General features: G+C 40.3%; 4 protein-coding genes across 5 annotated transcripts; 3 read left to right on the top strand and 1 right to left on the bottom strand.

Annotated features, from left to right (window-relative positions):
• The first annotated feature begins 2,767 nt into the window (after positions 1-2,767).
• LOC143461936 (uncharacterized) lies at positions 2,768-12,633 on the top strand. The gene is made up of 11 exons (XM_076959887.1): positions 2,768-6,662; positions 6,830-6,930; positions 7,041-7,592; positions 7,669-7,725; positions 7,793-7,899; positions 10,614-10,751; positions 10,884-10,953; positions 11,069-11,157; positions 11,388-11,565; positions 11,640-11,776; positions 11,897-12,633. The coding sequence occupies exons 1-11, from the start codon at positions 6,235-6,237 to the stop codon at positions 11,993-11,995; spliced, it is 1,956 nt and encodes a 651-aa protein (XP_076816002.1). The 5' UTR covers positions 2,768-6,234; the 3' UTR covers positions 11,996-12,633.
• A 1,012-nt stretch (positions 12,634-13,645) lies between these two features.
• Positions 13,646-15,109, bottom strand: LOC143462555 (zinc finger BED domain-containing protein 5-like). The gene is made up of 2 exons (XM_076960773.1): positions 14,442-15,109; positions 13,646-14,336 (listed from the first exon to the last, which is right to left on the bottom strand). Exons 1-2 carry the CDS (start codon positions 14,449-14,451, stop codon positions 13,909-13,911), a joined length of 438 nt encoding a protein of 145 aa, XP_076816888.1. The 5' UTR covers positions 14,452-15,109; the 3' UTR covers positions 13,646-13,908.
• Positions 15,110-16,520: 1,411 nt separating this feature from the next.
• Positions 16,521-20,139, top strand: LOC143462627 (tyrosine-protein kinase Yes-like). Of its 2 annotated transcripts, none has more exons than XM_076960852.1 (10): positions 16,521-17,428; positions 17,787-17,875; positions 17,941-18,111; positions 18,233-18,385; positions 18,480-18,616; positions 18,681-18,803; positions 18,892-19,048; positions 19,139-19,282; positions 19,456-19,601; positions 19,661-20,139. In XM_076960852.1, exons 1-10 carry the CDS (start codon positions 17,370-17,372, stop codon positions 19,775-19,777), a joined length of 1,296 nt encoding a protein of 431 aa, XP_076816967.1. In that variant the 5' UTR covers positions 16,521-17,369; the 3' UTR covers positions 19,778-20,139. The 2 variants fall into 2 exon arrangements, with proteins under 2 accessions (XP_076816967.1, XP_076816968.1); XM_076960853.1 differs by having other exon boundaries at positions 16,527-17,428; positions 17,959-18,111; positions 19,661-20,107.
• Positions 20,140-20,373: 234 nt separating this feature from the next.
• LOC143462628 (proto-oncogene tyrosine-protein kinase Src-like) lies at positions 20,374-24,043 on the top strand. Its single transcript, XM_076960854.1, has 10 exons — positions 20,374-21,173; positions 21,237-21,325; positions 21,557-21,709; positions 21,847-22,029; positions 22,100-22,236; positions 22,345-22,467; positions 22,575-22,731; positions 22,844-22,987; positions 23,052-23,197; positions 23,287-24,043. Exons 1-10 carry the CDS (start codon positions 21,118-21,120, stop codon positions 23,383-23,385), a joined length of 1,287 nt encoding a protein of 428 aa, XP_076816969.1. The 5' UTR covers positions 20,374-21,117; the 3' UTR covers positions 23,386-24,043.
• The last annotated feature ends 1,073 nt before the right edge of the window (positions 24,044-25,116 follow it).

Here is a 25,116-nt window from a genome sequence, read left to right as displayed (position 1 = left end):
TTGGAGTTAGATTTAGATTAGGTCACTATGTTATAACATTTAATTTAAGTTAACAAGAAACTGTGAAAAATAGCTTCGAACGCACGATATTTACTGGTGAATTAGTGTCAGTCGTAAGATTTTTATGAATACAGCAGACTCCGAACTCAGCGTGTGGTTGACTGTTTATTTCGTCATAGAATCACCTGATGTTGTAATTACTGCCTACGTGCAATTCTTGCTTTCATCTTTTTTTCTTCAGCCGCAAGACGTGACTTGGCTGGTCTAGTTAAAATGGCTGCTGCAAGATTATTGTTTTTTTGTTAAGGTAGGCTGGTAGGTAGGTAATCTTTCCAACTGTTGTTGTTGATGTTTTGGTATTTCTAAATCTAAACTTTACCTTATAAATGCAGGTTGATTTAAATACTTGTAATAAATGAATTGAAGGACAGATTGACTTGTAACACATTCTCGCTCAAATCGTTTGTTATATAATGTTAGGGTCAAGTTGACCAGTTGACCTTCAAAAAAAAATATGACCTTCCCAGGCAAGCCACATGCAATTCTTTATGGGCAGACATTTCTGTGTTGAACACAGCACAATCGTCAGTGACTGGTTTGCATGGATTATTGTGGCCATTTGCGAACGTTGGCAATAACTCTATACTCAAGCAGTCCATCCAAGGGTTACCATGGCGTGGTTCCCTCGGAAAACGTTCTATTTGCAAGGTCTAAAATGGTTTAGAATGCATTAGGTTTTGCAATTTTTTTTAAATACAGTTTTTTTTCAAAGAGTTAATTTGCCATCTTTTAGCGCCATTTTTTGCATAAATTGGCTTGTTACGTCTGTGACGTTTCAGTTGCCTTAAATATGTGATATTTTGTGCCAGTTTATGTCATAACTTATAGGCTATAAAATATATATCTAATTCTAAAACCTTCAAATAGGCTTATATGACTGTTTTACATAATATGCGACGAATGGTCGACCTTTGGGTAGTGTAGATAGGGCAGGCCCTGGGAAAAGAATTTCTTTTAGGGGGCGATCTTCATTCTTTGCATAAAAACGTGTTACTTTAGATGCCACCACAAGCGTAAGTCAGGTGAAGGTAGACATGAATTTCTTCTTTGCCTTACTTAATAAATTTTAACCTACGTAGATATAGTCTGTTGCTGTAAATGACGTAGCTACTTGAACAATTTTGCTAAGTTTCAACACCAGGTTTCTCAGGCTCCGGTATATTTTTTCCGATTATTCTCAGCAAATTTGTACCAAATATATCGAAGAATTGTTATGACCAGCTTCCGATGTGTGTGAGAAATGCTCACCGATTATATCGCTGTAGTACGTGTATATATACTGGTACATATTGTCAGTATATTCATTCTTCCTTCATTCAGATTGTTCTACGATAAATTTCTGTGTTCATCCACCAACAGTCTACTTATTTGCAGTGTAATCAAGTCTGTAGTTACCAGGACTTCTGTAAGCAATACTTATCAATAAAACCATTGAAGGAAAAGTATCAGAGTGCTACTGAGATCTGTCAGGAATCTTATCACAACACGCATCCAGGTCTCAATTGGAAGTTGACGCTGACGTTTCAATATCATTGGAATTGATCTGCTATTTCTACATCAGTAGATGAATCTCGGTGTGAAAAGAAAACATATAAGATAAGACAACAGCGGTATACGCTAAACAGAGTGTAGCCAATACTCAGCTTAAAGCACTCTTCACGCTTCTCACTTCACCATTTACCTGCTTATCGTTCCTTAAAGATGGCGGAAAATTAGCTCCAAACGATTTGTCTTAAACGCGCGATTTGGCTGTACATAGGGCAGCATAAGACGAGAGTAACTATTTCACCGTTAATAGGTCACACAGCCCGTTGTTAAAGGTGAGTAGTTAGCAGAATGGCCATGCAACAAGTTGATTTTAGCTATTTTAGGTTTTATTGGAGTTAGATTTAGATTAGGTCACTATGTTATAACATTTAATTTAAGTTAACAAGAAACTGTGAAAAATAGCTTCGAACGCACGATTTTTACTGGTGAATTAGTGTCAGTCGTAAGATTTTTATGAATACAGCAGACTCCGAACTCAGCGTGTGGTTGACTGTTTATTTCGTCATAGAATCACCTGATGTTGTAATTACTGCCTACGTGCAATTCTTGCTTTCATCTTTTTTTCTTCAGCCGCAAGACGTGACTTGGCTGGTCTAGTTAAAATGGCTGCTGCAAGATTATTGTTTTTTTGTTAAGGTAGGCTGGTAGGTAGGTAATCTTTCCAACTGTTGTTGTTGATGTTTTGGTATTTCTAAATCTAAACTTTACCTTATAAATGCAGGTTGATTTAAATACTTGTAATAAATGAATTGAAGGACAGATTGACTTGTAACACATTCTCGCTCAAATCGTTTGTTATATAATGTTAGGGTCAAGTTGACCAGTTGACCTTCAAAAAAAAATATGACCTTCCCAGGCAAGCCACATGCAATTCTTTATGGGCAGACATTTCTGTGTTGAACACAGCACAATCGTCAGTGACTGGTTTGCATGGATTAGTGTGGCCATTTGCGAGCGTTGGCAATAACTCTATACTCAAGCAGTCCATCCAAGGGTTACCATGGCGTGGTTCCCTCGGAAAACGTTCCATTTGCAAGGTCTAAAATGGTTTAGAATGCATTAGGTTTTGCAATTTTTTTTAAATACAGTTTTTTTCAAAGACTTAATTTGCCATCTTTTAGCGCCATTTTTTGCATAAATTGGCTTGTTACGTCTGTGGCGTTTAAGTTGCCTTAAATATGTGATATTTTGTGCCAGTTTATGTCATAACTTATAGGCTATAAAATATATATCTAATTCTAAAACCTTCAAATAGGCTTATATGACTGTTTTACATAATATGCGACGAATGGTCGACCTTTGTGTAGTGTAGATAGGGCAGGCCCTGGGAAAAGAATTTCTTTTAGGGGGCGATCTTCATTCTTTGCATAAAAACGTGTTACTTTAGATGCCACCACAAGCGTAAGTCAGGTGAAGGTAGACATGAATTTCTTCTTTGCCTTACTTAATAAATCTTAACCTACGTAGATATAGTCTGTTGCTGTACAAAGATTTCTAATAAATTTTGTCTCTTTGAATATAAAAGTTGGCCAAAATTTTTATTTCAACTTCAGCCATTCATGCCTTCCATATGCAGGACGTTTCAAAATGAAAACTGAAAACAATTTTAAACGCTGTAACACTTTTCATGAGTCTTGTTTGTCTTTGCACGCCCATCTCAGGATCGAGCATTGCGGAATTATTACGTCATAAATTTTTGTGTATTGCCTCATAAGTTCTTGAAAACCATTCTATCATTTATGTGTGAGCGCAACAGTCCAAGAAATCATCTCATTTTAGCGAGAACTTCACTAAATAAACAATAATCACAAAAGACTAGAAAAAGTTTTGAAAACTTCCCCAGTTCTGGAGTTCAAGTATAGAAATGCAATTTCGCACAATGACTTGAAAGGATGGAGGTATGACGTAATAATCGCTATGTGTTCGACCCTAGTGGGTTGTGATAAAGTTACTAAAACCCTTTTTTTTCCGTTAATTTTTAACCGTGAGCCGTAGTTAGAAAACCAAGCCCAGCGTAAAAACGTTATTTTGTGGCAATTTCTTCAAACCGAATTTGTAGATATCTTTTAATGGTCAGTCAGTATCATACTCAGGCCTTCCATATCCTCCTTATTTCTGAGATTTGTTCTTATTTTCCTGGACTAACTCTTAGAAAACATTACTGTTCCTATTTCTAAGAAATGTCCTTGTCTTAAGCAATACTGTACAACAATGTTAAATGCAAGGGTTTTTTCATCTTATTTTCCGGCATTCCGTTTTATCGGCTGATGCGGGGATTTATGCATTTAGTGTTTTGCCACCAACATTTTGTGACGTCACAAAAGAGCAAAACGTTGAGCATAAAAAATTACCATATTCAAGTCAATTTGATATCGGTTGAAACATTGCTTCACCATTTTGTATCTTTTTGGTAGGAAAATCTTAGTTTATTTCCAGTCGTCCTTATTTTGGTTACCATATAGATCAGTGGTTCCCAACCTTTTTTGGTGTCGGGGCCGAATTTCAAACTTCATAGTACGTATGGAGCCGCATGAAAAGACTCAAGTAATTATAACGAAAATTTTAAAGCATGAAATCATGTACCAACGAATAGCAACACTAACAAGAAAAATAACACAAATCAATTTTATGTCCAACTTGGCATTGGCTTTGAGCTTTAACAACTTTGTCAAATCGAGGCGCAATTGTGGTTTAGGATTCAGGAGGCGGTTTATGATTCACAATAAGTAGACAATGGACCATTCACAGCAGTATAAAGTAGGCTACAAGGTGTAACTGTAAGATGTAAAATGAAAAATTTGTAAACAATTTTGACCTAACGCTATAAATTTTGACCAATTTTTGACTTTTTTTGACAACTCAAAAAATAATCGCCCTAATTGTTGCAAATAGATTTTTAATTTTTTTGTGGGATTTTCAGGGGTCATTGAGAGCCGCAAGAAAGCTACCTTTGGGCCGCATGCGGCTCTAAGAGCCGCGGTTGGGAACCACTGATATAGATGGTAGCCCTGATTATAAATGATCGTATCTATTGTGCTGAAGATTGACCGGTTTAAGGTGTATGGCTTAAAGATGTTTTTACTGCCACCGAGAGCAAAAAACTTTAATAAACGATATAAGAATAATTACATGGCTGCTTGGCAAATATGTTATAAAAACGTAGTTAACAAAAGCGACCGGCAGCAACAGCAAACAGTCTTGTACGCTCTCAGAAACAAATTAGAAGGCACAGAGAGTGTTTCAAAGCGTTACTGCAACCCTATTTTGCTGCAAAACGTTTTGATCGATATTCACTATCATGATACCACTGAAGCGACCCGGCATTTTGGTAAGTGTACGTGAAATATCACATCGCCGGAGGAGGCAACGAAATTAATCTATCCAACTGAAATTTTCTGTCAGAAGTACAAATCTTAACCTTCGGGCGACGAGGCCGCTGCTAGTACCAATAACTTCAGGGATTTGTGCGCAAGAGACATTGCGGTGAGTACATTTCATTGAGCAAAATGACGATGCTGCTAACTGAAAAATCAACAGTAATAAATCCATGATTTCTGGGTTTTCCCCAGTTCTACTTGATACAGATGCAAACTCGCTCAATATTCTTGAGGCTAAAAATCCAATATTTTGTGGACGACTAATAGTTGTTCCCTCATTCGTCACGCAGTAGTTATTCGACGGCCATTGGGTGACGCACAGGCTCTGTGACGTGACATAAGCGGACATCAAATCAAAGCACGGTTTGAGTTTGAAAATGTTGGTTTGGTTTTCAATTTTGAGGACACTTCGTTAGTTTTACACAACGAAAACTGATGCACTAAGTAGGCTAATAGGTTGCACAACGAAACAGCTCCTAACTAGTTGTTAGAAAGTAGAGGTTAATTTTGTAGTGAAGTTAGTTTTCAAATTTTGTGATAAATTTTCATGCATTAAATCGTTATAGAGCTAGCAATAACACTTTGCCTGTTTATGTGTTGGTAGAAGTTACTAATTTTTAAAAATATTATCAACCAAATATGCTTTTGTAACTACATTTCCAAGTGAAGCACTGGCAGTGATTTTGATAGTAATAAGAATTCTGATAAGATGTTTATAACCTTGAGTAGCTAAATGACCTTCCGTTATTAGGTACTTTTTGTCCAGAAACAGCTTAACAACAGACTAAGCTAAAGCCTTACATTTTACAATCTTTGGTACCGAAGTTGCTTTGTTGTCGTCATAATGTTTGGCCGAACGTGGCTCAAATGACAGAAATGTTTTTCATGCTCCGTTGAGAAAGGAGCGAGTTTTGTCTCTCTTTTATTTGTAAGAACGAGCTGAAAAAAGGCTTTATCATAGTTGCCCAGCACACTGCTAGGATGAGCTTAGAGTACGTTTGTTGGTTGTTCTGTTGGCGCGTAAACGTCTGCGTTTTAGATTGCAGCTCCCGGAAATACAGTTTTAGCGCTCTCTGACGCAGCGCTTGCTTATGAATAATAAGACTTAGTCTGATACTTACGCGGCAGCTATTAGAGCCTTGAAGATTCAGATATCATTAGCTGATTTAAACAATAGCAAACTTTTCCAGATCGCAAAAATCTACACCTAGTTTAGGGAGTTGTGTGCGCGTATTTTACCTTCGCATATATGCGCACCGATACAAGAGCAATGGACCAGGATATACAAAGCATTCTATACAGCTCCTTTGAGGCAGTTCCCAGCCCCACTGAGAGCGACGATTCTGGGTTGGGTCTCTCTCCCCGCTCAAATGAAAGAAAATTCAATTTGGAAAGTCCCAGTCATACTTTGGACATTTTCCCCCTAAGTTATTGTGGGGTAGACATAACGGAAGGGCCATTCAACGAGGCACAATATAATAACCTGAGTCTAAGCTTGGATCCCAATCAGTCAGACTTCAACGGCGCTTCGTTGGTGGATTTGGAAAACCTACTTGGACTAGCTGATACAGAGAAGAAAGATAAGCCATTGCAAGAAGGCAACGTTAAAAATCAACGAAAGTTGGTTGATAAAGTCACAAAGAAAAGAAGCTCTTCCAGAAATCCTGCACTTCAAAGGTAGTTATTTATTTTAGTTGGATTTATATGAATTTTTCGATTGTTAAGAGTTCTTAGAAATGAAATTTTTTAAATTTAAATGTTTTTTTCAAAACGTCAAGCAGCTTTGTTTTGATTGGTTCATGGTTTAACATAGATGCAAGCATTGTGTTTTATTCAATTTTCAGCTGGAGATTGGACCACTGCCTCCTTCCAAAAACTGGTAACGGCAAACCTCGTCAGACATCAACCAAGAGAAAAATGAATAACAAAAAAAAAGAAGGAAAAGGTATCATTACCATCTATGCCAGTTTTCATTTGAATTACTTAAATTTTTGGCAGTTTTCCATGTTTTTAAACCATTTTTTGATGATGATTTATTGTGATTTTATGTTATAGTTTATCCTGGTGTCAGGCCGACCACTGTTAAGGAGAGATTGGCTGAACTACGGCAGCAAAACAAGAGTGGCGTGGCAGTTAAGCAGCCCACCGCATTTCCTCAAATGCAAACTTTTGAGCAGCCTTGTGTGCCACGTGTTGCCTGCAATCAACCCACGGCACCCCCCATGGCGTCACCAACATCCCCTAACCCCGGCGTACCCCCACAACAGTTGTTTTCTCCCAAAAACACCCATACTGGAACTTACGTTTTGCCAAATGTAAATGATCTCATGTCCAATCCTCATCCTACTTGCAACCAACCATACCCACAACCTTTTGAGATGGACGCATATTGCCCTGCCCCAATGAGTTCGTGTGAAACCCAATTTACGTCCCAACCCTCTTTGTACCCTAAATTTTCCCCATACCCTCAAACTATGTCCCCAGCTACCCCACATTTACCCGACCCCGTTTACCACTTTCATGGTGTCAGTTATCAGGAGGCTAAAGTTTACTCGACAGATACATCGAATCCGCCATTCGCCTTGTCAGAGTATTCGACCGCATATTGTAAGTATGAGCGTTGTTGGCAATTAACAGATGACGTAGAAGTATATAATTGGCCAACTTTTTCATGTTTTTGCAGCTCAACAGAACCAAGGATTTGTTCCAGCTCCTGAAATCGCTGAATCCGCATATTACGGTAAGATGTCGCTTTTGTGGTTTGTAATCTCTTTAGGAAACGTCTCTAATCTTGTATGTTGATGCAGAAAGTCCAGTGTTGCACGATTACGTTGCCCATGACGACGTAAGGCAAGTTCAAAACATGTTACAAAACAAATTGGCTGACGTCAATGAAAAGAATCAAGTTGGCCTGGTAAGTTCTCTGAGCAAGATTTCTATGACATTTTGAGTTGAAACTGCATATCTTTGAGCAACCTATGTTAAGCAAACGGTGGTACAAGAACATTCTTGCAGTGATCTTTCTTTTTGCAAATACTTTGCCTTCAGGCCAGTAACCTCGAGTGCCTTACACCAGGTCAAAGCCAAGCTGCGTTAAGTGATGCTCATCCAATGCGCCTAAAAATTACCACCTCTCAAAATAACGACTTGTACTTAAAGGTCGTTTCGGTTTTTGTTAGTTTTTGATTTGTCGTGCGCACTGCGCTCGAAGAGTGATAAAAAACATTTGAATTTTTGCGAAACGATGATCATCTTTTATTTGATATGTTTCGGGGTTTTCTTACTGATTTAGCCTTGGCGTAGGCTGCTCGATCAACAACGTTTAATTATTACGTCATAGCTAAGCAATAATTAGTGAGTACATGATACATGTTGTCGGGATGGCATCGTTTTATTGGTTACCTCATTTCCGGTGCTGTATTCTGCGTTCGCGTTCATCATAAAAGAGAGCCTTCTACTGCTGATGGGTGATAGCTGGTGCAGTGGTATCGCGAATATTTGTTAATTTCTTGTAGATCGTTGCGAGGGTTATGGCCGTTGCTTTCAGCGTTAACTGTTCACACCAGACCACGCTGTATCCTGCGCACATCAACATGCGTTCTGCGGTTTGCCTTCACTGAACTTCATGTATTTTCGACCTTAAGGCGCGGTAGTGGCCCGAAACGGCTATTACTGTTTCCACTCGAAATAAAGTGAAATGTCGGGCGTATATGACGTCCCCACTTCTGCTTGTCGATTTCACTTTTGTCCCCGGTTCCGCTTTTACGAAGGTAACGATCACGTGTTTTTCTCGGTTCTGACGTCGCTGGCACGGTTTTGTGAATTTGAAAACTTTTGATTCACGCAGGTGCGAACGCAAAAGTCAAAACTACAGTTGACATATTAGTTTACCGACGTCGATGTCACAGGAAGCATCTTTTCATTCTTTCGGTTCATCTCTCGATTCTACCACCTCGCAGTAGTCGACCCCATTGCTTGAACGTTGTTTACACTGGCGACGTTTATCTCAGCGTGCGTGTAGTTCTTGGAACTAGTCTCATCGTAAACACATTGGTTAATAATTATTCAGCACCCGGCCTCACTTTAATACTATACTTCTCAATACAGCGATTTCTGATCAGGCTTTTTTAATTCTCGAGCTAAGTTAAAAAATTACTAAGATTACCGGGAAAGATTTCGTATGGCAAAAGTTTAATGGAGTTTAAAAAATCGCAAAAAAAATATTGAATTGTTGAACTAAAAATAAAGTAAATCAACATTTGAAAAACTCGGCCACTGCCACCAGTGTTATTTTAAACGACTCCGCGCTATTTGCATTGAAAATCGCGACTTTCTTGCCCCGTAGCCTCAGGCCATCAAGCGACATACATTGTCCTGGGCAGATCCGACGAAAACGTCAGTCGTTGTGATTTTAAAGCTTGTTTTTGCTGTTTCGTGGTAATTTGCGACCATTTCGAGTCGCGCGGGGAAGGCGATCTGCTCGCTATTTAATTTTGTGAAATTGGAGACGCGTTGGCTTCAATGCTACAAAGGATTTGACGGCCTGGCCCAGTCGCTCGTTGTATAGAAGTGGTTTTTATGAACAAGCCACGGCTTCACTGCTGCGGCCTCGGTGTCACGTAATTAATTCTCCAACAATCCAATAAACAACAGCTGCGCAGATCTCACCAAACAGCATGTCGCAGCTCTCCAAATTTTGTTTGTCTCAAACCTTTCGAACTATTCCTTTCTGACGTCACAATATCGATCTTTGTTGCGTGGTTGTCACCTTGATGGAGGGAAATTTAGCCCAAAATATTTTTACTCTGGTTTCGGAAAGAACCTAACAATTCTGACGAGAATTCATCATCGTCATCGTAAATCTGAGCACGATTATTGGCCCACCGATAACTTAAAAGCTGTAAAGTTCTTAATCTTCCTGGGAACACCGCAGTCGTTCCCACGCTCGATTACGTCGCAATTTTCAACTATTTTATCGGGAATATCTTTGAATTTATTTTTGGTCAATTTCTGGCAAATTATTTTCAGAAGTTCATGGAAATCCCGAAGTGCAGAAACATGTCGGTTTACTTCAGAGTAAAATGCTCAGATATCCCTGGAAAATCCAACTCGCGATTTATTTTCGTGCTTTGGTGCCGGGTCATAGTTGCTAGAGCGCATCGTAACAATCGAAGTGCATCGAGAGCCTAAAAATAGTTTGCATTCGAAACAAATACTACCGCTTTATCCAATTTGCAAGTATTTCCATACACGTCATAGAGGTGTTTGTTTGTGTCTGTTATGAGGTCATAGAGGTTTAATCCCGGGTTTCATTTGAGAACATTTGTGAAAGAGTTAAGCTATTCCGGTATAAAGCAAAGAAAACATGATGATATTCTTGCACAACAATTACGCGCCAATTTAGGATTCTGACGTAACAATTTATGGTTTAATATTGTTCAAAATCGTGCGAAATCAGCAGTTTTTAATCCGTTTAATTCTAGATTTAACCGAATTCGTGACCATCTTGCCATCTTTAATTTCCGGTCACTATTTTTTGTTTTCTGCTGATCGCAGACGTAGTAATTGTTACGTCGCAGTAGCATTTTGTGTCAGTCATATGATTGTGACGTAATAATCTCTTTCCAGAGCCCACTCTTGTTGGCGGTGGAAAGGAACCAACGGGACATGGTTGATCTTCTTCTTCGGACTGGAGCGGACGTAATGACATCCAATCAAAATCGCGAAAACGTCTTTCACCTTTCCATTAAGTCGGCCGAGATGATGGTGAGCATAGACATCTTATAAGTTAACGGCATTAACCACGCGATGATTCTACCCGCGTGCGAGCTTCCTGGCTTTGTGTTATGTAAATTTCTTGACTGTCTTTTTCTTATGACGTCGCATTGCGTTATTCAGGGCCTGTTGGTAAACCGTCTATCACGTGACCAAGTGAGAGAGCTCGTAAACGCCAAAGGAGGTCGACTCGGTGGGTGCTTTAGGGTAGCGAGGATTAACTTTGTGCTTTGACAGCGTGTAGTCAAATTAGGGGAAGTTCGATGTGAACATAATGGTTTTGAGCGAATTGTGTTTCATCTGACCAGGTCAAACTCCTCTGCATTTGGCCAGCGACGCAGGCAACATAGCGACCATCCTCATTCTGTTGAACAATGGCGCTTCTATCACGGAACAAGTGAGCATTGAAGCTATTGTTCGTTCATAATATGCACAGTTTACTATATTTAACTTCATAAACTTTCCCTAATCAATTATGAGTCAGACAAACAGCGAAGTGAACGACGACCTGGTCATTGTACAATTTGGAGCTATAGAAAGTAAAGAATTAAACGAACGTAAACAATAAAAAGAATGCACATTAGAACAATAGAAATAATCTTGATCATATTTTCTGAAATTTCCCAGGAAAATAGCGGCGGTCTGACTTCACTGCACATGGCGGTGAAAAAGGCGAATTTGGACGCGATTCAAGTCCTCCTCAATTTCGTGACGGGCGAGGGTCAACCACGTGACGTCGACAACCTGAAGAAATTCGTCTGCCAGACAACCTACAGCGGCAACAGCGCCCTCGATTTCGCCTGTGGTAGGTCACTTTGTGATGTAACAAAACATTATCGCGTCACAGAGAAAGGATTTAAAGAATTTTTTTGGTTCCAGAATTACACCAGAGCGCTGCTTTCCGTCCGAGCTCGAGCGCCATCCAAAGTCAGATCGTTGAGCTTCTTGTTAAAAGCGGGGCTGAAAAATCCAGCAATCGTCTTCCTCGTAACTCCTTGTCGCCGGTGAATACCCAGGTATGACCCAAGTTTTGAACAAATTATGTCGTCATACTTAGCATTTTTAGCGTCACAACACCCCATACATATTGCTTGAATGCTGAGGCTATTCCCTTAACCCTGGTCTCCTATTTTCAGCTTCACCAACTGCTTCGAAGCTGCCCCGGACAGCAGGCGGACCACGACCGTCCAGCACTGAGGCAAACTTCCCCCCATGGATCGCAAGGTCTAAAGTAGTTTCTGCTGTTGCAGAACTAAGCATTGATTTAATTGCGCGGGTTTGATTCTCATCTATTATGTCGTCATAAACGCTCACGCCATTCAGCTAGGATCGCCGACAGGTACGGGCAAGGGCGATTTCCATGGTGATAAGTCGATTAACGATTCCCCCGGTCGGGGTCGCCCTGGCTTGTTCCTGTTTTTATAAGATTTCTATGTACATATAAAACGAACCCGCCGCGAGTTTCTCACCGTCCGCTTCGTTCAAGAAGCGTCTCCCTCCCACCGAGGGTTTTAGAAGTCCGCCTAATTTGTTCAGGCGCTAACTTACCTTGATATTTCGCTTTTTCTTTTCGCGTTGTATATGTTTGCTTTGTGATGTCATAATAAGCTTCTCGAAGTTTAAACTGGTATCTCGATTTTGAGTGATCTATTATCGTAGTATTTCGCTTTTGACCTTGTTATATAATATTATGTGTTTTTTTCTGTTGCTTGTTTTTAACGCTTTATCTCATATAAATTTATATAATGATGATATGGCGAACAATTCGCCTCACCCTGTCCTCTTAAACCGCTTTGTAAATCTTGTTCATGATGACGTTGTTATTTGCATTATGTGGCTGTGTACTCGGAATAAAACACAACTGTACAGAAAACTGGAGAGTTAATTGATCACGAAGTTCACTGGCTCCGATCTAAAAAGGGACCAAATGGCAAACGATCGTTGAGACCAGATTAGACATTTCGTGTCGTTGATAAGCAATTCCTTCGTTTCTAGCCCAGTACTTTCAACAGTTTAACTTGCAAATGTATATAGATGGATCGGCGCCGATAACGATACGATATGACATTCGCAACACATATGGCCGGTTGTTACCGCCATGTTCGTCACACATGCCAACGTTCTGGACACTTGCGCAAGAAAAGGAAGGTACGTTCCGGGGATCTTGCGCTAAAAGTATCACCAAGCAACCGCGTAATACGATCTCTTTCCAGGAATTTCAACTGCGCAGAGTCTTCGAGAACTGAAGAGAATAAACTGTCCGTAAAACTCAACAACCCCTTATCTTAATTGCTTTGTAGGGTCACAATAACATCCAGGTCCGAAACTGACATACGAAACTGGGGGGAGTGACGTAAATGGCGCAATCTTTGTAGGTAAAAATGACTTTACAGAGCCATCTAGCGGATGAAAGGATTGCTTAAAACATAAAGCACATTTTGCCCCAGACGATAAAATCCTATCAAAAAATTGCCGAATCTTATTTGTAACGTGGCGTAATTGTTAGAAATAATTGATCAAATGGCGATTTAAACAGCATAATCCTTAAGTAAATGACCTTTTCCAAGAAATGTTGATTCTAGTTTAGCTTAGCCAGGAAAATAGATCGTTATTTCACAGAAAAGTCCGTACATAGGGCGAATCTATTCGTGCCTAGTTTCGTATCGGCCCATCCATAGCAGTCATGTACAGTTGGGACGATTAAAGCGGACAGGCTTACATTAAACCAGTGGTTTTCAACCTTTTTCATAGCGCGACCCATTTTAACAACCCAACAATGTAACTGACGAACCCCTTCCAAAAATTTTGATTCAGGCATATGTAATACATTTGTGTATGCGCAATAGCACAAAAAATATGATTCAAAATAGCATAAATTATGATACCACTCTGTTGGAAAAAATACTCATTTATTGAATTCATGTACAAGGCAGCAGTGAGATGGCTGGTGTCGCATCTTGGCGACGAGCTTGTCCACGCGTGGCGCTGTTGTTGCCAGAGCACATCTTAGATCTGGCTCTACTATTCGTTTATTCCTGGCCTTGTTCTTTATTTCCATCATCGTTGAGAAGCCTCGCACAGCCGGGTCGACGGAAAGGCATCAAAAGTCGAATGGCTGCGTTTGCAGCTCTGGGATAACAAGGTACCACTACCAATATGTAGACAAATTCTTCTCTTTGAAGACATCTTTTGTAGTTGAGTCATTTGTCAGGGCTATGAACTCCTCTTGGGTATTATCATCACCATTGAACATGCTGGCAAGGTCTGCGTCAGCGATCAGATTCGGATTTCTAACGAATGCCAAATCATCTCTTGTTATGTTGGGGAAATACCCGGCAAAGTCAGAGCGAAGAGATTGAAGATTATTGATCGACAATCTGCGATTAGACATTATCATCGAGCCACACGTCCTAGCAGGAAACATCCCAGTTTTGCCTTTCGTCATCTTTCTCTCCCAGAGTTGAAGTTTCGCCTGAAATGCCGATAGTACATCGATGAAATTGATGATTGTTTTGTCATATCCTTGCAAGGCAAGGTTTAACTCATTCAGTCCGCCAAAAATGTCAACAAGGTAGACTAAAAAAAAGAAAAAAGAATCAATATCAAGTCTCAATAAAAAAAGTATCAATCGTCTGATAAATATCTTATCCACGTGTTCTGGACGAAAGAGCTATAACGCACAAAAACTCATCCTTCATCACGCCATTGTGAATGTAACGCACGAATGCAATAAGTTGTGCACAGGATGAAACATCCGTGGAATCGTTCAGCTGCAGGGCAAACGGACCAGCTGACTTCAATTGATAAATTACTTGATCCTTGATGTCCTCAGACATCAGTGAAATCCTACATTGCACTGTGTTATCCGAGAGTGATTGTATATTCAACTTGCTCTCTGCTTCCTTTCCAAGTAATATGCGATTAATGTCTTTCGCACATGGTAGTATCAACTCTTCAGCAATTGTGTGGGGCTTCTTGGCTTTAGCAATTCGCAATGATACTTGAAAGGATGCCTCTACAGAAGCTCGAGTCCGTTGCTGGAATACTCCGGAGGAATCCATTCGAGATCGCTTCAAGCAATTTGCCTTTCGCTAAAAAAATGACAAGTCTTTATCTTTGCAGTCATTATGTTTCATTTCTAAATGCCTGTTGAGTTTTGTTGGTTTCATGCATTCAGCCGAAAGAACTTTCATGCAGAGTACACATTGTGGTTTTTCAACGCCATCAGAGACGATTGGGACAAATCCATACTTGAGAAATGATTCTGAATAGTTTTGCTTTTTCGCCATAATGTCGTGAAGTACCACCAATTCTGCTTTTTAAATTTTAAGTAAACTATATCACGACTCTAAAGCTGCTAAACAGGAGGGTCATTACAGGATGCTCGCTAACGTTTTACGGACTTGAATAAGTCATTTTTTCGCTACTTTACTGACTTTGGTATAAACCAGTGGTTCTCAACCGAAAAAATGTTGAGAACCACTGCTATAAACCAAGCAAGAAATAGAGCTCGTTAGCTCTCGGTAAACTTGATTCTGTATGAAATAAGCTTAAAATGTTCTTATTTCCTGTGAAATGGCATTAAAAAAAATCAAGTTTTATTTTTTTATGTCTAGCAAATGTTACCTTGCTCTTAACAGTCGCTTTGAAATTTCCTCAGGCTAGGCTAGCTACCTATGATTGATACCGGGAACTCAATAGTAAGCCTACACTGGCTTGCCTGGGCTATCATCTACTGCAAAAGTAATAGTCTAACTCGCAACTTGCTTCCTGGCTGCTCACTGTTTGAACATTCAACTTTTATTCAACTGTTTGAACATTCACTGTCAACAACAATCACTAATATCATTACAGTTAATTTTTCATGGTAATTAATTGGCATTCTCGTAATAGTTATCGATATTTAATTGTCGTCTTCGGGACCCCCAGAGAAAAGTCAAACGACTCACCCGGGAGTCGCGACCCCCAGGTTGAAAACCACTGCATTAAACCATTTATTTTTAAGTGAAATACCGAGTGTAGCTTCAGAGCAGCCTGCAGTGCTTAAAGTACTTTAAAAACAATTTAGTGAACCCTAGCATTGGGAAATTAGCGCTCGAGTACTTTCGAGCATAACTACATAAATGGTGCCCGAGTTGTACCGGAGTCAAGTCTGGTTCGCAACTTCGCTTCTTTATCAGAGCAAAGTTAGAGTTAGATTTCAATGCGTCTAGTATTTTAAAATTTGTTCCTGAGTTAATTACGTTTCTTTAATGAAATCGATATGGTCGCCGTGTGTCAGGTCTTTAACGTGTTACGTCACAATAGTCTCATTCAAGGCGCGGTATCCATGGTACTATTGTTGGGCGAACAATGCTTGACAAACCAAACAGAAACGCCAAAGAACATTCCAAATACATTGAAAATATTGTTGGCTTCAAATTATAACGCTGTTGCCGCCCTTGCTATGTAACGTTTCCAGTTTAAGCATCCCATTGCGCTTATACACTGTTTGATTTCAGTTATAAAATAAAGTCATTGGAGGCGACTACTTGTTGTATGTGCATTGTTGCAATTCTGTTGCACCATGAATCACAGCTATTCATCCATGACGATTGTTTCAACACGTCACAGTTTCCTTGTGGGCACCTCGAAATAACAGCGGTCAGGTTAAGTTACGTCACCGACATACTTGCGACTGTTTCGGTAAAGCACTCTGTTCCACAAGCGCATTTTAAACACGTTAAAGTTGTCTTTGTGACGTATCTCATTCTGAAATTATTACGTATGTGGTTTCAGTAAATATCGTAAAATTATTTTCGCTTTGACACAAAGGCTTAGCTTGGACGTGGCCAAACACGCGAAGTTGTTTGCTTGCGTTGAAGCACTTAATTATGCTGGTTTAGCTAAAGCTTGCTAATCCACTACCTGAGAATGCAGAAGAACGCTAGAATTGAAAGCTTAGCCTAGTTTTTCGACACTTTTCGGATTAGCATTAGTAGTTAGCCTGTGCTAGTTGCTGGGTGCTAACTGCAAACTTCAAAGGGCATTTAATGCTAGTTGCCAGCACGTGTTCTTATTCGTTCACAAGGTGCAAGACGACATTGCTAATACCATACCATATTTTAAAACCTACAGCTAAAGTGAAACTAAGCAAGTTCAAGCATCATAGTGACAACTCATGCATTTTTGTATCCATTTATCGATGGGTTACTTTCCACCGAAAACTCGTTCATATTTGATGTGTATGGTCGCTTCTGTGCGTAGGTGGTGGCTAATTTAGTCGATATTAAGCAGTAACTACAGTCGGATACATTTTTTCAGCCAAAATCAGCTCTATATGGCGAAGAATTGAGCTCAGAACTTAGCTAGCAAGTGCATCAATTAACAAGTTGATAAATTGATCAATTACCAAAATATTAAGTAAAATGTGTCTACATTTTAGTGCCGGTTTTGTAAACAGAAGTGCAAGTAAAATTTTTTGTGGTTATTAAGTTAATATGTTTGCATCAGATTAATTATATAACCATCAACCGGTTGTTCTGAAACTATTTCAGGGTCAAAAATACTCACATAATGGTGTAGGCTGCTCACATGGACAGTATAAATATCTGAGTGCTGGCTTCGACAATGTCTTATGTAAATTTGGGCTTGACAAGCCCAGATGAGGAAACTGTCATGACTAACCAGTGAGTGGAAACAAAAAATTATTCCAAGTAATACAAACTTTAGAGGCAAAAGCAATTAAATTGAGGTTTTGCCGGTGTAGTTCGCCTTTTTGGGCAAAAATATGAAGCTTGATTTTGTTGAGTGCGCCAAAAAGAACCCTACTTTAAACTTTGCGTACGATACATTTACCACAAGAACACATGAGTACATATTCTGATTTTCTGTCAACCTGACATTAAAATGCTGGTAATAATCGGAGAACAAATCTGCTTTGCTGCCGGTTAAGCAGCAAAATGTAGCCTCGAAATAATTGCAAGGTTTGTCCAGAATGGCTTCTTTCAATATATTTGTCAACGAAAAGAATTTGGTGAATTTCAGGTTTTACTTCGGGGACATATCGCGAGAAGAAGCCGAAATGTACCTGAAGAATCGCGGAAAATGTGACGGCACTTTTCTAGTTCGTGGAGGTATATGTGTGACCTCATAATTTCAGTATTGCGTAGTGAAACAATTAACAAGGCGCGATTTACAGCGGCCTTGTGTCAAACAGGTCCGGGGATGTACAAGCTGTCTGTGATTTCCAGCCTGGGCGGCGAAAGTCGCTTTTTTCACTACATTATCCAGGAGAACTCGGATAAAACGTACAACATCGGCCCAGAGTGTTTCTTTTCTTCAGTTGTTCAACTCATTGATCATTACAGAGGCAAGTTGGTTCAACTGAGCGATGAACGTGCTTTTGTTATATTCGCCCATATTCCTAACCCCATCCAGTATATTAACAGTGTAACTAGATTGACAAGGGTAAACTGTTTATGAAATTTCAGATGATTTCACGGACATACAACAAAAACTGACCGTTTCTTGCCCACGAATGGACTATGAGGTCACAGAAGACTTTGTCACGATGGCCCCAATTGTCCGGGACGTCGTCATCCAATCAAAGCTCAAGGAAGGAAAGTTTCACCAAATATGGAAAGGTGAGCTCCACATCTGACATGTCACAGCCTGCCACGTGTTTCGGCTACTGCACATTCGTCATAATGCGTTATATAATCTTTAGCTATTGTCCAGGTACTATGACGTCACAAATGACAGAAATCGTCATAAAAAGTAATGTGGAGAAACATATTTCTGGTCGCTCTTTATTGGAGGAAGCCAGCATCATCGACATGTTACGTCACGATAACATCGTGAAGTTAATTGATGTAGTACGTCATCATGAGTTGACGTCATAAATACGCGTAAAGTATCTGTATTCTATTTATATCGAAGGTGACGACATATCCGGTCTGCGTGATTCTGGAATACGAAGACAATGGTGATTTGCTCGACTACCTCCTGAGGAGCGACACCTATGAGATGCCCGCCCAGCAACGAATACGTCTGGCGCTAGAGGTCGCTCTAACAATCTAACCTAACTTATAATTGATGACGTATAGTGTTGACGTAACATAGTATATGACGTATGTCGCTTCAAAATCAGGTTGCCCTGGGGATGGAAGTGATCGCGTCCAAGTCGGTCGTTCACCGGAGCATCTGCGCTTCCAATATTCTTCTCGGTCGTGAGTTGTCGGCCAAAATCTCGGGATTCGGGTTCGCAAAATTACTCGACAAAGGAGGATGCTACCAACCGGTGGAAGGTTGTTGTTTTTTTAAGAAATAATCGTCATTGTTACGTCATAATTACAACAGATGGCGCATTGTAATCGTCATGTATTTAATCGGCGCAGAAGATAAGATTATACCACAAATCATGATCCGCTGGATGGCGTTGGAGGCAGCATCCGAACAGCGATTTTCCACGTCATCGGATGTGTGGTCATTCGCGTGCATGCTGGTCGAGCTCTTCACAGACGGGGAATCACCATTCTCTCGTAAAAAAAACCAAACGAAAGTGTTTTTAAACAATATAAACTTATCTTTTTTTATTTCTTTTTTGATTGGCTGTCACTCATCACATGACCGTCAGATGTCATTTGATTCGTTCGACGATTTTAAAGCAAGCTTCTTTACGGTAGTACACGATCACGGAAGTTATTTTTTGCAGATGTTCTGGTACCTCAGGTACTTCCCCGATTGAAAGCCGGGGGGCGCCCCAAACTACCCAGGGACTTACCGGAGGGCTTATGTTTGCTGGCATCGAAGTGTTGGCAAGCAGACCCCGCCACAAGACCAAACTTCACTACGATCCAGGTACATACGCCAAGTGATGTCGCTTCAGGTCCCACGTAACAACAAAACTGTATTGACAGGAAGTGACGAAACAGGAACTCGAGCATTTTGGGAAATCGAGAAGTAAGCTGGATGATGAGCGCCCACTAGCGAGAGAAGATTCAAGATACATCACGACAAATCACAGAATAAGTTAACGCATAGAGATGACGAATCAACTGTTTGAACAGAATATAAGCTCAGTGGCAAGTGACTCGACAATTCGCTGGTTCTTATAAAATGTCAAAATGCGGCCTTTTGCAAAACGTCATTTTATTTTTCAATTTTTTTATTACGCCCTTTAAAGTTATTTTGAGCTCTCGTCAATTTTATTTTTTCTTACTTCCCCGTATTTTCATTTTCATCCATTACATGCGCGCTATTATTTATTTTGCTCACAAAGAATAACGTTACAACAAATAATTTTACGTCATCGATGATGTTCTGTGACTTGGTTTCCAAGCAGTAAATATGGGCTCGTTCTGGAATATTTGATCAATATAACTACTAGATCGACAAATTTGACCAAGTCTTACGGCTCCTGGTATTATCACGTCATACACGAACAGAAATAAAAGCGAAGACTCGAATTCGTGCAAAGGAAACAGGCATGCAGCCAATCAGAGCGTGACTTGCTCGCTTGCAACAACTCACGCATTGTTGCGTCATAGAATGTCTGACAGCGACATGACAAAGGCATTAAAAGTGCAACTCTGTGATTAAACTGAGTATGAATTGTAACAACGTCACTTCGGGCAAAAGCTGACAGGAAACTAAAGAAACATGACGTCACGAGATCGACAAGGACCTGGACAGGCCAGAAATTCAGCGAATAGCAAGTCATAAACATGGGCTAACATCACGAGTTCAGCGGAGACAGTCAGTAATGGCAGAAAAATCGTGCGGTTTCGTGCCACAACGAATGACAAATTCTCAGCTTCGCTATACGTCGATGCGCAAAGCCATGGCACGACCTCAAAGAGTTTTAATACAACCAGCACGCGACTTATTCCTCGATTGAACGAAAGCAGCCTTAGTTTAAGGGGGACCGACGTTGAGCTAAGTTGAGGTTCAATTCTTAAAACTACCCAGACTGGTCACCGGCAGAACAAAGCAGACAATATCGGGGGATTTTCCACGAGCTGTAAGCAGCCGTGGAAATTCCTTTCGATAAAAATGTTGTAAATTGTGATGTAATAATAACACGCCAAAGACCTGCTTCCGAAATAACTAAAAAATTTTAATTATGAGAATATATTGCAAAATAGCACAAAGTCTCCGCATAAGAAAGAACTTTGTCAGCATAGCACACTAGGCTACATACTGTGTAAACAACAACAGACCTGCAACAGTGTCTTATCTCAGAGCATATCGACCATTGCAGGAAATAATAAGAAGACGATTGCATGGGAAGAAGTTGTAGCGCGCTGTGAGGCTGTAAAACAAAAAACAATTAGATTTTCTAGCTTTGGAAGCTTGGAAAGATTGTTATGTAACAATGGCCTATGAAGCAGCACCGTTGCCAGGCAACATCGAAACAATTAAAAACGATCAGTGAGTTAATATGACGTAATAAACTGACATCTCGCATATTCTTTAAACTGTTTTTGGATTTAGATGTTACTTCGGAAAGATTTCGCGTTCATTGGCTGAAGACTTTTTAAATGAGCGCGGGAAAATCGATGGAACGTTTCTAGTACGCGAAGGTTAGTTTCAACTGTGTGATTATGACGAAACAATTATCACAATAGTATGTCGAGTTCCGAGCAAAGCCCAAAGTCAAGCTCATGGCAAGGAAGGTTTATTTGTGGTTGATGCGTGATTTTGCAAAAGCAATGAGCTCATTCGCTTTTCTATGGTTTCAAGTTGACAAAATTTAAGGTTAAAAACGACAAAAGACAGAATACGAGAAGTCTCTGATTAAAATCTTTTTCCAGGAGGGGACGGGTTCCGACTCTCGGTTCTCGAGACGCGAAGGGGCTTGAGGATGGTCGGGCACTACAAGATCACACAGAAATCAAATAAAACTTACTACATTGACCCAAAGCAGCCTTTCCCGACAGTTGCTGGCCTAATTGGGTTTTACAAAAGTAAGTGACGTCATATGCAGATCTTTGTAACGTCATAAAAACCAGTTGTCCTGCTTTAAATAAGCGGCTGACGCTCACTCGTATCACGTTTTTGCCAATGTTCTGTAAATTTTAGCAACGACGTTTTTCGTCATCAGATATGAGTAACAGCGCCGCCTTGAAACTCACTCATGCGTGTCTACAAATTGATGACGTCACGATGGAAGACGTCGGCAGCGCGGTGACGCGAAGCATGTTGTCTGACATAAAGAAGATAAAAAGAGAGGCAGTTTCCATGACAACTCAATTAATGAATGGGAAGTTCTCGAACGTGTGGAAAGGTGGTTGCGATAAAAATATATCACCACCGCATGGTGGCGACATTGCCAACGACTTAATACGTCTTTGCAGGAAAGCTGACCACCCTTGATGATTATGTCGTCATAAAGACTCAAACGGACAACGAAGCCTCACAGCGTTATATTGCAGAAGAAGCTTACGCTCTAAACGTCTTACGTCATAAAAACGTCATCCGAAGTTTGGGTGTGGTCAGTGGATGTCATACTTGTAAAACTGACGTCACAATCGTGGAAATATGCTTGATAAACTTTCCGTTAGACGTCAGAATGACGTGATTACCATTTATGTGACGACAGGTGCCGACGAAACCGGTCTGCGTGATTCTGGAATACGAAGACAATGGCGATTTGCTCGACTACCTCCTGAGGAGCGACACCTATGAGATGCCCGCCCAGCAACGAATACGTCTGGCGCTAGAGGTCGCTCTAACTTAAAACTGATGACGTAGTGTGCTGGCCTAATATGGTATGTCACAAGTAATGACGTAAAATATAATTAAACGTCATCCTTTCACGAATGAGTGCAGATATCGAGCGCTCTCCATCACATTTCGAGGATGAACTGCGTGCACAGGAACGTCCGAGCATCCAACGTACTATTGGACAAATATCTGAGCTGCAAGTTGACCGGATTCGGTTTTGCCGCTCGCATGAACCAGCAAGGGGTTTACTTCGGCAAACCAGGCACGCAAAATCTGGCTGATATGATGGTTTTTATGAAACTAAATATTACAACTTTATCGCGTCACAATCTGCCATTGTACGCACCTGTCAGGAGCAATTTCCTTCGTTTCAGGAGATAAACCGTTCCCTAACTGCGCAATTCGATGGATGGCGCTGGAGGGCGCAACGGCGCATCAATTTTCAACGTCATCGGATGTCTGGTCTTTCGGAGGTTTGCTGATAGAGCTCTTCAGCAACGGGGAAGCACCCTTTTCAGGTATTCAGCTCCAGCGCTAGATAGAAAATCAAAAAATGATGTTACAATAGAAGTTTTGTTGCAGAGGAGCTGACGCCACATATTCTCGACAAGGTCAAAAGGGGGCTGAGGTCACCCAGACCCCTCGGTATGTCGGACGCTTTGTATTCGCTCACAATGAGGTGCTGGTACCCTGACCCTAACACCAGACCAACGTTCACAATGATTCAGGTTGTTAATTAAGCTTTTTGCTTCGTCATAATCTGTTGGATAATTCTTGCAAACATCACAGACTACAGTTTGTTTGCCCGTTTTCGCAGGAGATTCTGACAGAATATACCGACTCCCCTAAAGCGCCACTCAGTCCGCAACTGCTAAAAGAATTTTCAAACTTTAAAACGTCATCAATGAAAGTATGACGTAGTTGATCTTGACAATAACTACAAACAAGAAAAAAATTTAAAAAAGGTTTTCTTGTTGTCGCGGATAACAACTTCCGAGCATTGTTACGCCAAGAACTACCAAGATACATCTTGGTGACAACACAAAGCCACTGTGATGGCCTGAGATTGCTCAAAACAAGTCTGGTTTGCATGGACTTGTTCACAGCAAAAAGTGAATTAAGACTCACAATTGGAATATGCTGAAGCGAAGTTTTCAATATTAACAGAGGGAATGCTTCAAGATATTGATGGTTATCGATGCGAGATGTTCGGCGAAATGTCAGCAAAATCCCGATGGTGAACTACATCCTATTTGGCTTCCTCTATCGTTAGTTTTTCTTTATAATATTCTGGGGCAACGCCATAAACCGCCCTTGAGCAAAAATAAACTGGAATATTATTCATTGGTTCAAAAAAAAAAGTAAAATATCAAACTTTTCCTTTGCCCACGAAACTGCCTTCCAAGAGATCTACAATTAAAGTTTGGGTTTCTGGTTTAACGTCACCGAGGTTGAAATATATTGTGTTGTATTGTTTTATCTTTTGCCATTGACTGTGGAGTGCAAAAAGTAACCCACAGTGCTGGCCTCGTTGTAAAATGATCATCAAAAATAATAAATAATTAATCGGTTTAGTCGTTTTAGTTTAATAACGGTTGGCAGACAAATACGAACACTTCCGCACTTCTTGGCCTAGAAGCCGAGCGGTCAGAGCACAGGTCTCGCAACAATGCACCCTGCCACCAATGTTCAGTGGCGCAACACCAATGCCTTTCAACAACGCATTAACGCAGTTGCTTTGCGCTACTGCGCAGTGGTCCTAGTAGACAGTTCTAAATTCGATCAACGCAATACCAAAAAAACAAACAAAAAATGTGATACAATTGGAACTTGCACGATGGCAAGTTAGGTAACCGGGGCTTGAGCGATGAGGAATCATCGTCGGGTTTAAGTCGTGCAAAGACAAGGTTCCTTTAAAACCTTCACTGTATAATAACGACCATGGCGCACATAACGCAGCAAACAATTAGGGAAGGTTCGATCCGAGTTCAAGCATGGATGTCTTTTTCCTGGGATTTTCCTAACTTTGCTGCATTACACACGATGTCTATGGAAAAGCTTTATACGACACTTTATAATAATCTCGCTGATTCCAGACTTATCTTTCCCCTTATTGTTATATCAAGTTGATCTTTTGCAGATAAAATCGAAAATCCATTGTAGATGTCACTTATTCGCGCCAAAGTAGTTTGAACTATTTTGTATTATTCTGAAATATTCTGGCAGTTCATAAAGGCCAACCATAAAAAGAACTAGATTACGTAACGAGGTCACTGCCCGGCCGTTTTTTCACGAACCTGACACAAATGGAGAAATTTGCATTTAAGGTGAGACAAGCTCGGCATTTTGATTATGGCCTAAGGTTAAGGAGGACGCCACGTGCTAACAAAGTGCAAAGTAATTTGACGCAAACAAAGCAAATTCTACAAACATCAACCGCAAAGCACACGCAGTGTTACAGGTGTCAAATACAGTAGCATGTTTTGGTGCATTATGGGTAAAACAAACTATGTTAACATAAACATTATAGACAAAACAACTATGGAAGTGCTACACAATAATAAAAGCGCTAAACCTATTGTGTATGTGTGTGGTTCCTTCTGTTTCTGTGAATGCATTACAAGTGACATTCCTTTACGCATCAAAT

Source organism: Clavelina lepadiformis, chromosome 6 (assembly GCF_947623445.1).
Source record: "Clavelina lepadiformis chromosome 6, kaClaLepa1.1, whole genome shotgun sequence".
NCBI lineage: Eukaryota > Metazoa > Chordata > Ascidiacea > Aplousobranchia > Clavelinidae > Clavelina > Clavelina lepadiformis.
Note: the sequence above shows the minus strand (reverse complement) of the source record. Positions and strands in the feature narration are given on the sequence as shown.

Bases quoted from the DNA above. Each gene is read 5' to 3' on its own strand.
- LOC143462628 (XM_076960854.1), top strand. From the start codon at position 21,118: ATGGCCTATGAAGCAGCACCGTTGCCAGGCAACATCGAAACAATTAAA. The intron at 21,174-21,236 runs GTGAGTTAATAT...TTTTGGATTTAG, and splicing joins GAAACAATTAAAAACGATCA to ATGTTACTTCGGAAAGATTT. The intron at 22,468-22,574 runs GTCGCTCTAACT...GAATGAGTGCAG, and splicing joins GAATACGTCTGGCGCTAGAG to ATATCGAGCGCTCTCCATCA.
- LOC143462627 (XM_076960852.1), top strand. From the start codon at position 17,370: ATGTCTTATGTAAATTTGGGCTTGACAAGCCCAGATGAGGAAACTGTC. The intron at 18,617-18,680 runs GTACGTCATCAT...TTTATATCGAAG, and splicing joins TCGTGAAGTTAATTGATGTA to GTGACGACATATCCGGTCTG. The intron at 19,049-19,138 runs GTTGTTGTTTTT...TAATCGGCGCAG, and splicing joins ATGCTACCAACCGGTGGAAG to AAGATAAGATTATACCACAA.
- LOC143461936 (XM_076959887.1), top strand. From the start codon at position 6,235: ATGCGCACCGATACAAGAGCAATGGACCAGGATATACAAAGCATTCTA. The intron at 7,593-7,668 runs GTAAGTATGAGC...ATGTTTTTGCAG, and splicing joins AGAGTATTCGACCGCATATT to CTCAACAGAACCAAGGATTT. The intron at 10,954-11,068 runs GTGGGTGCTTTA...TCATCTGACCAG, and splicing joins CGCCAAAGGAGGTCGACTCG to GTCAAACTCCTCTGCATTTG.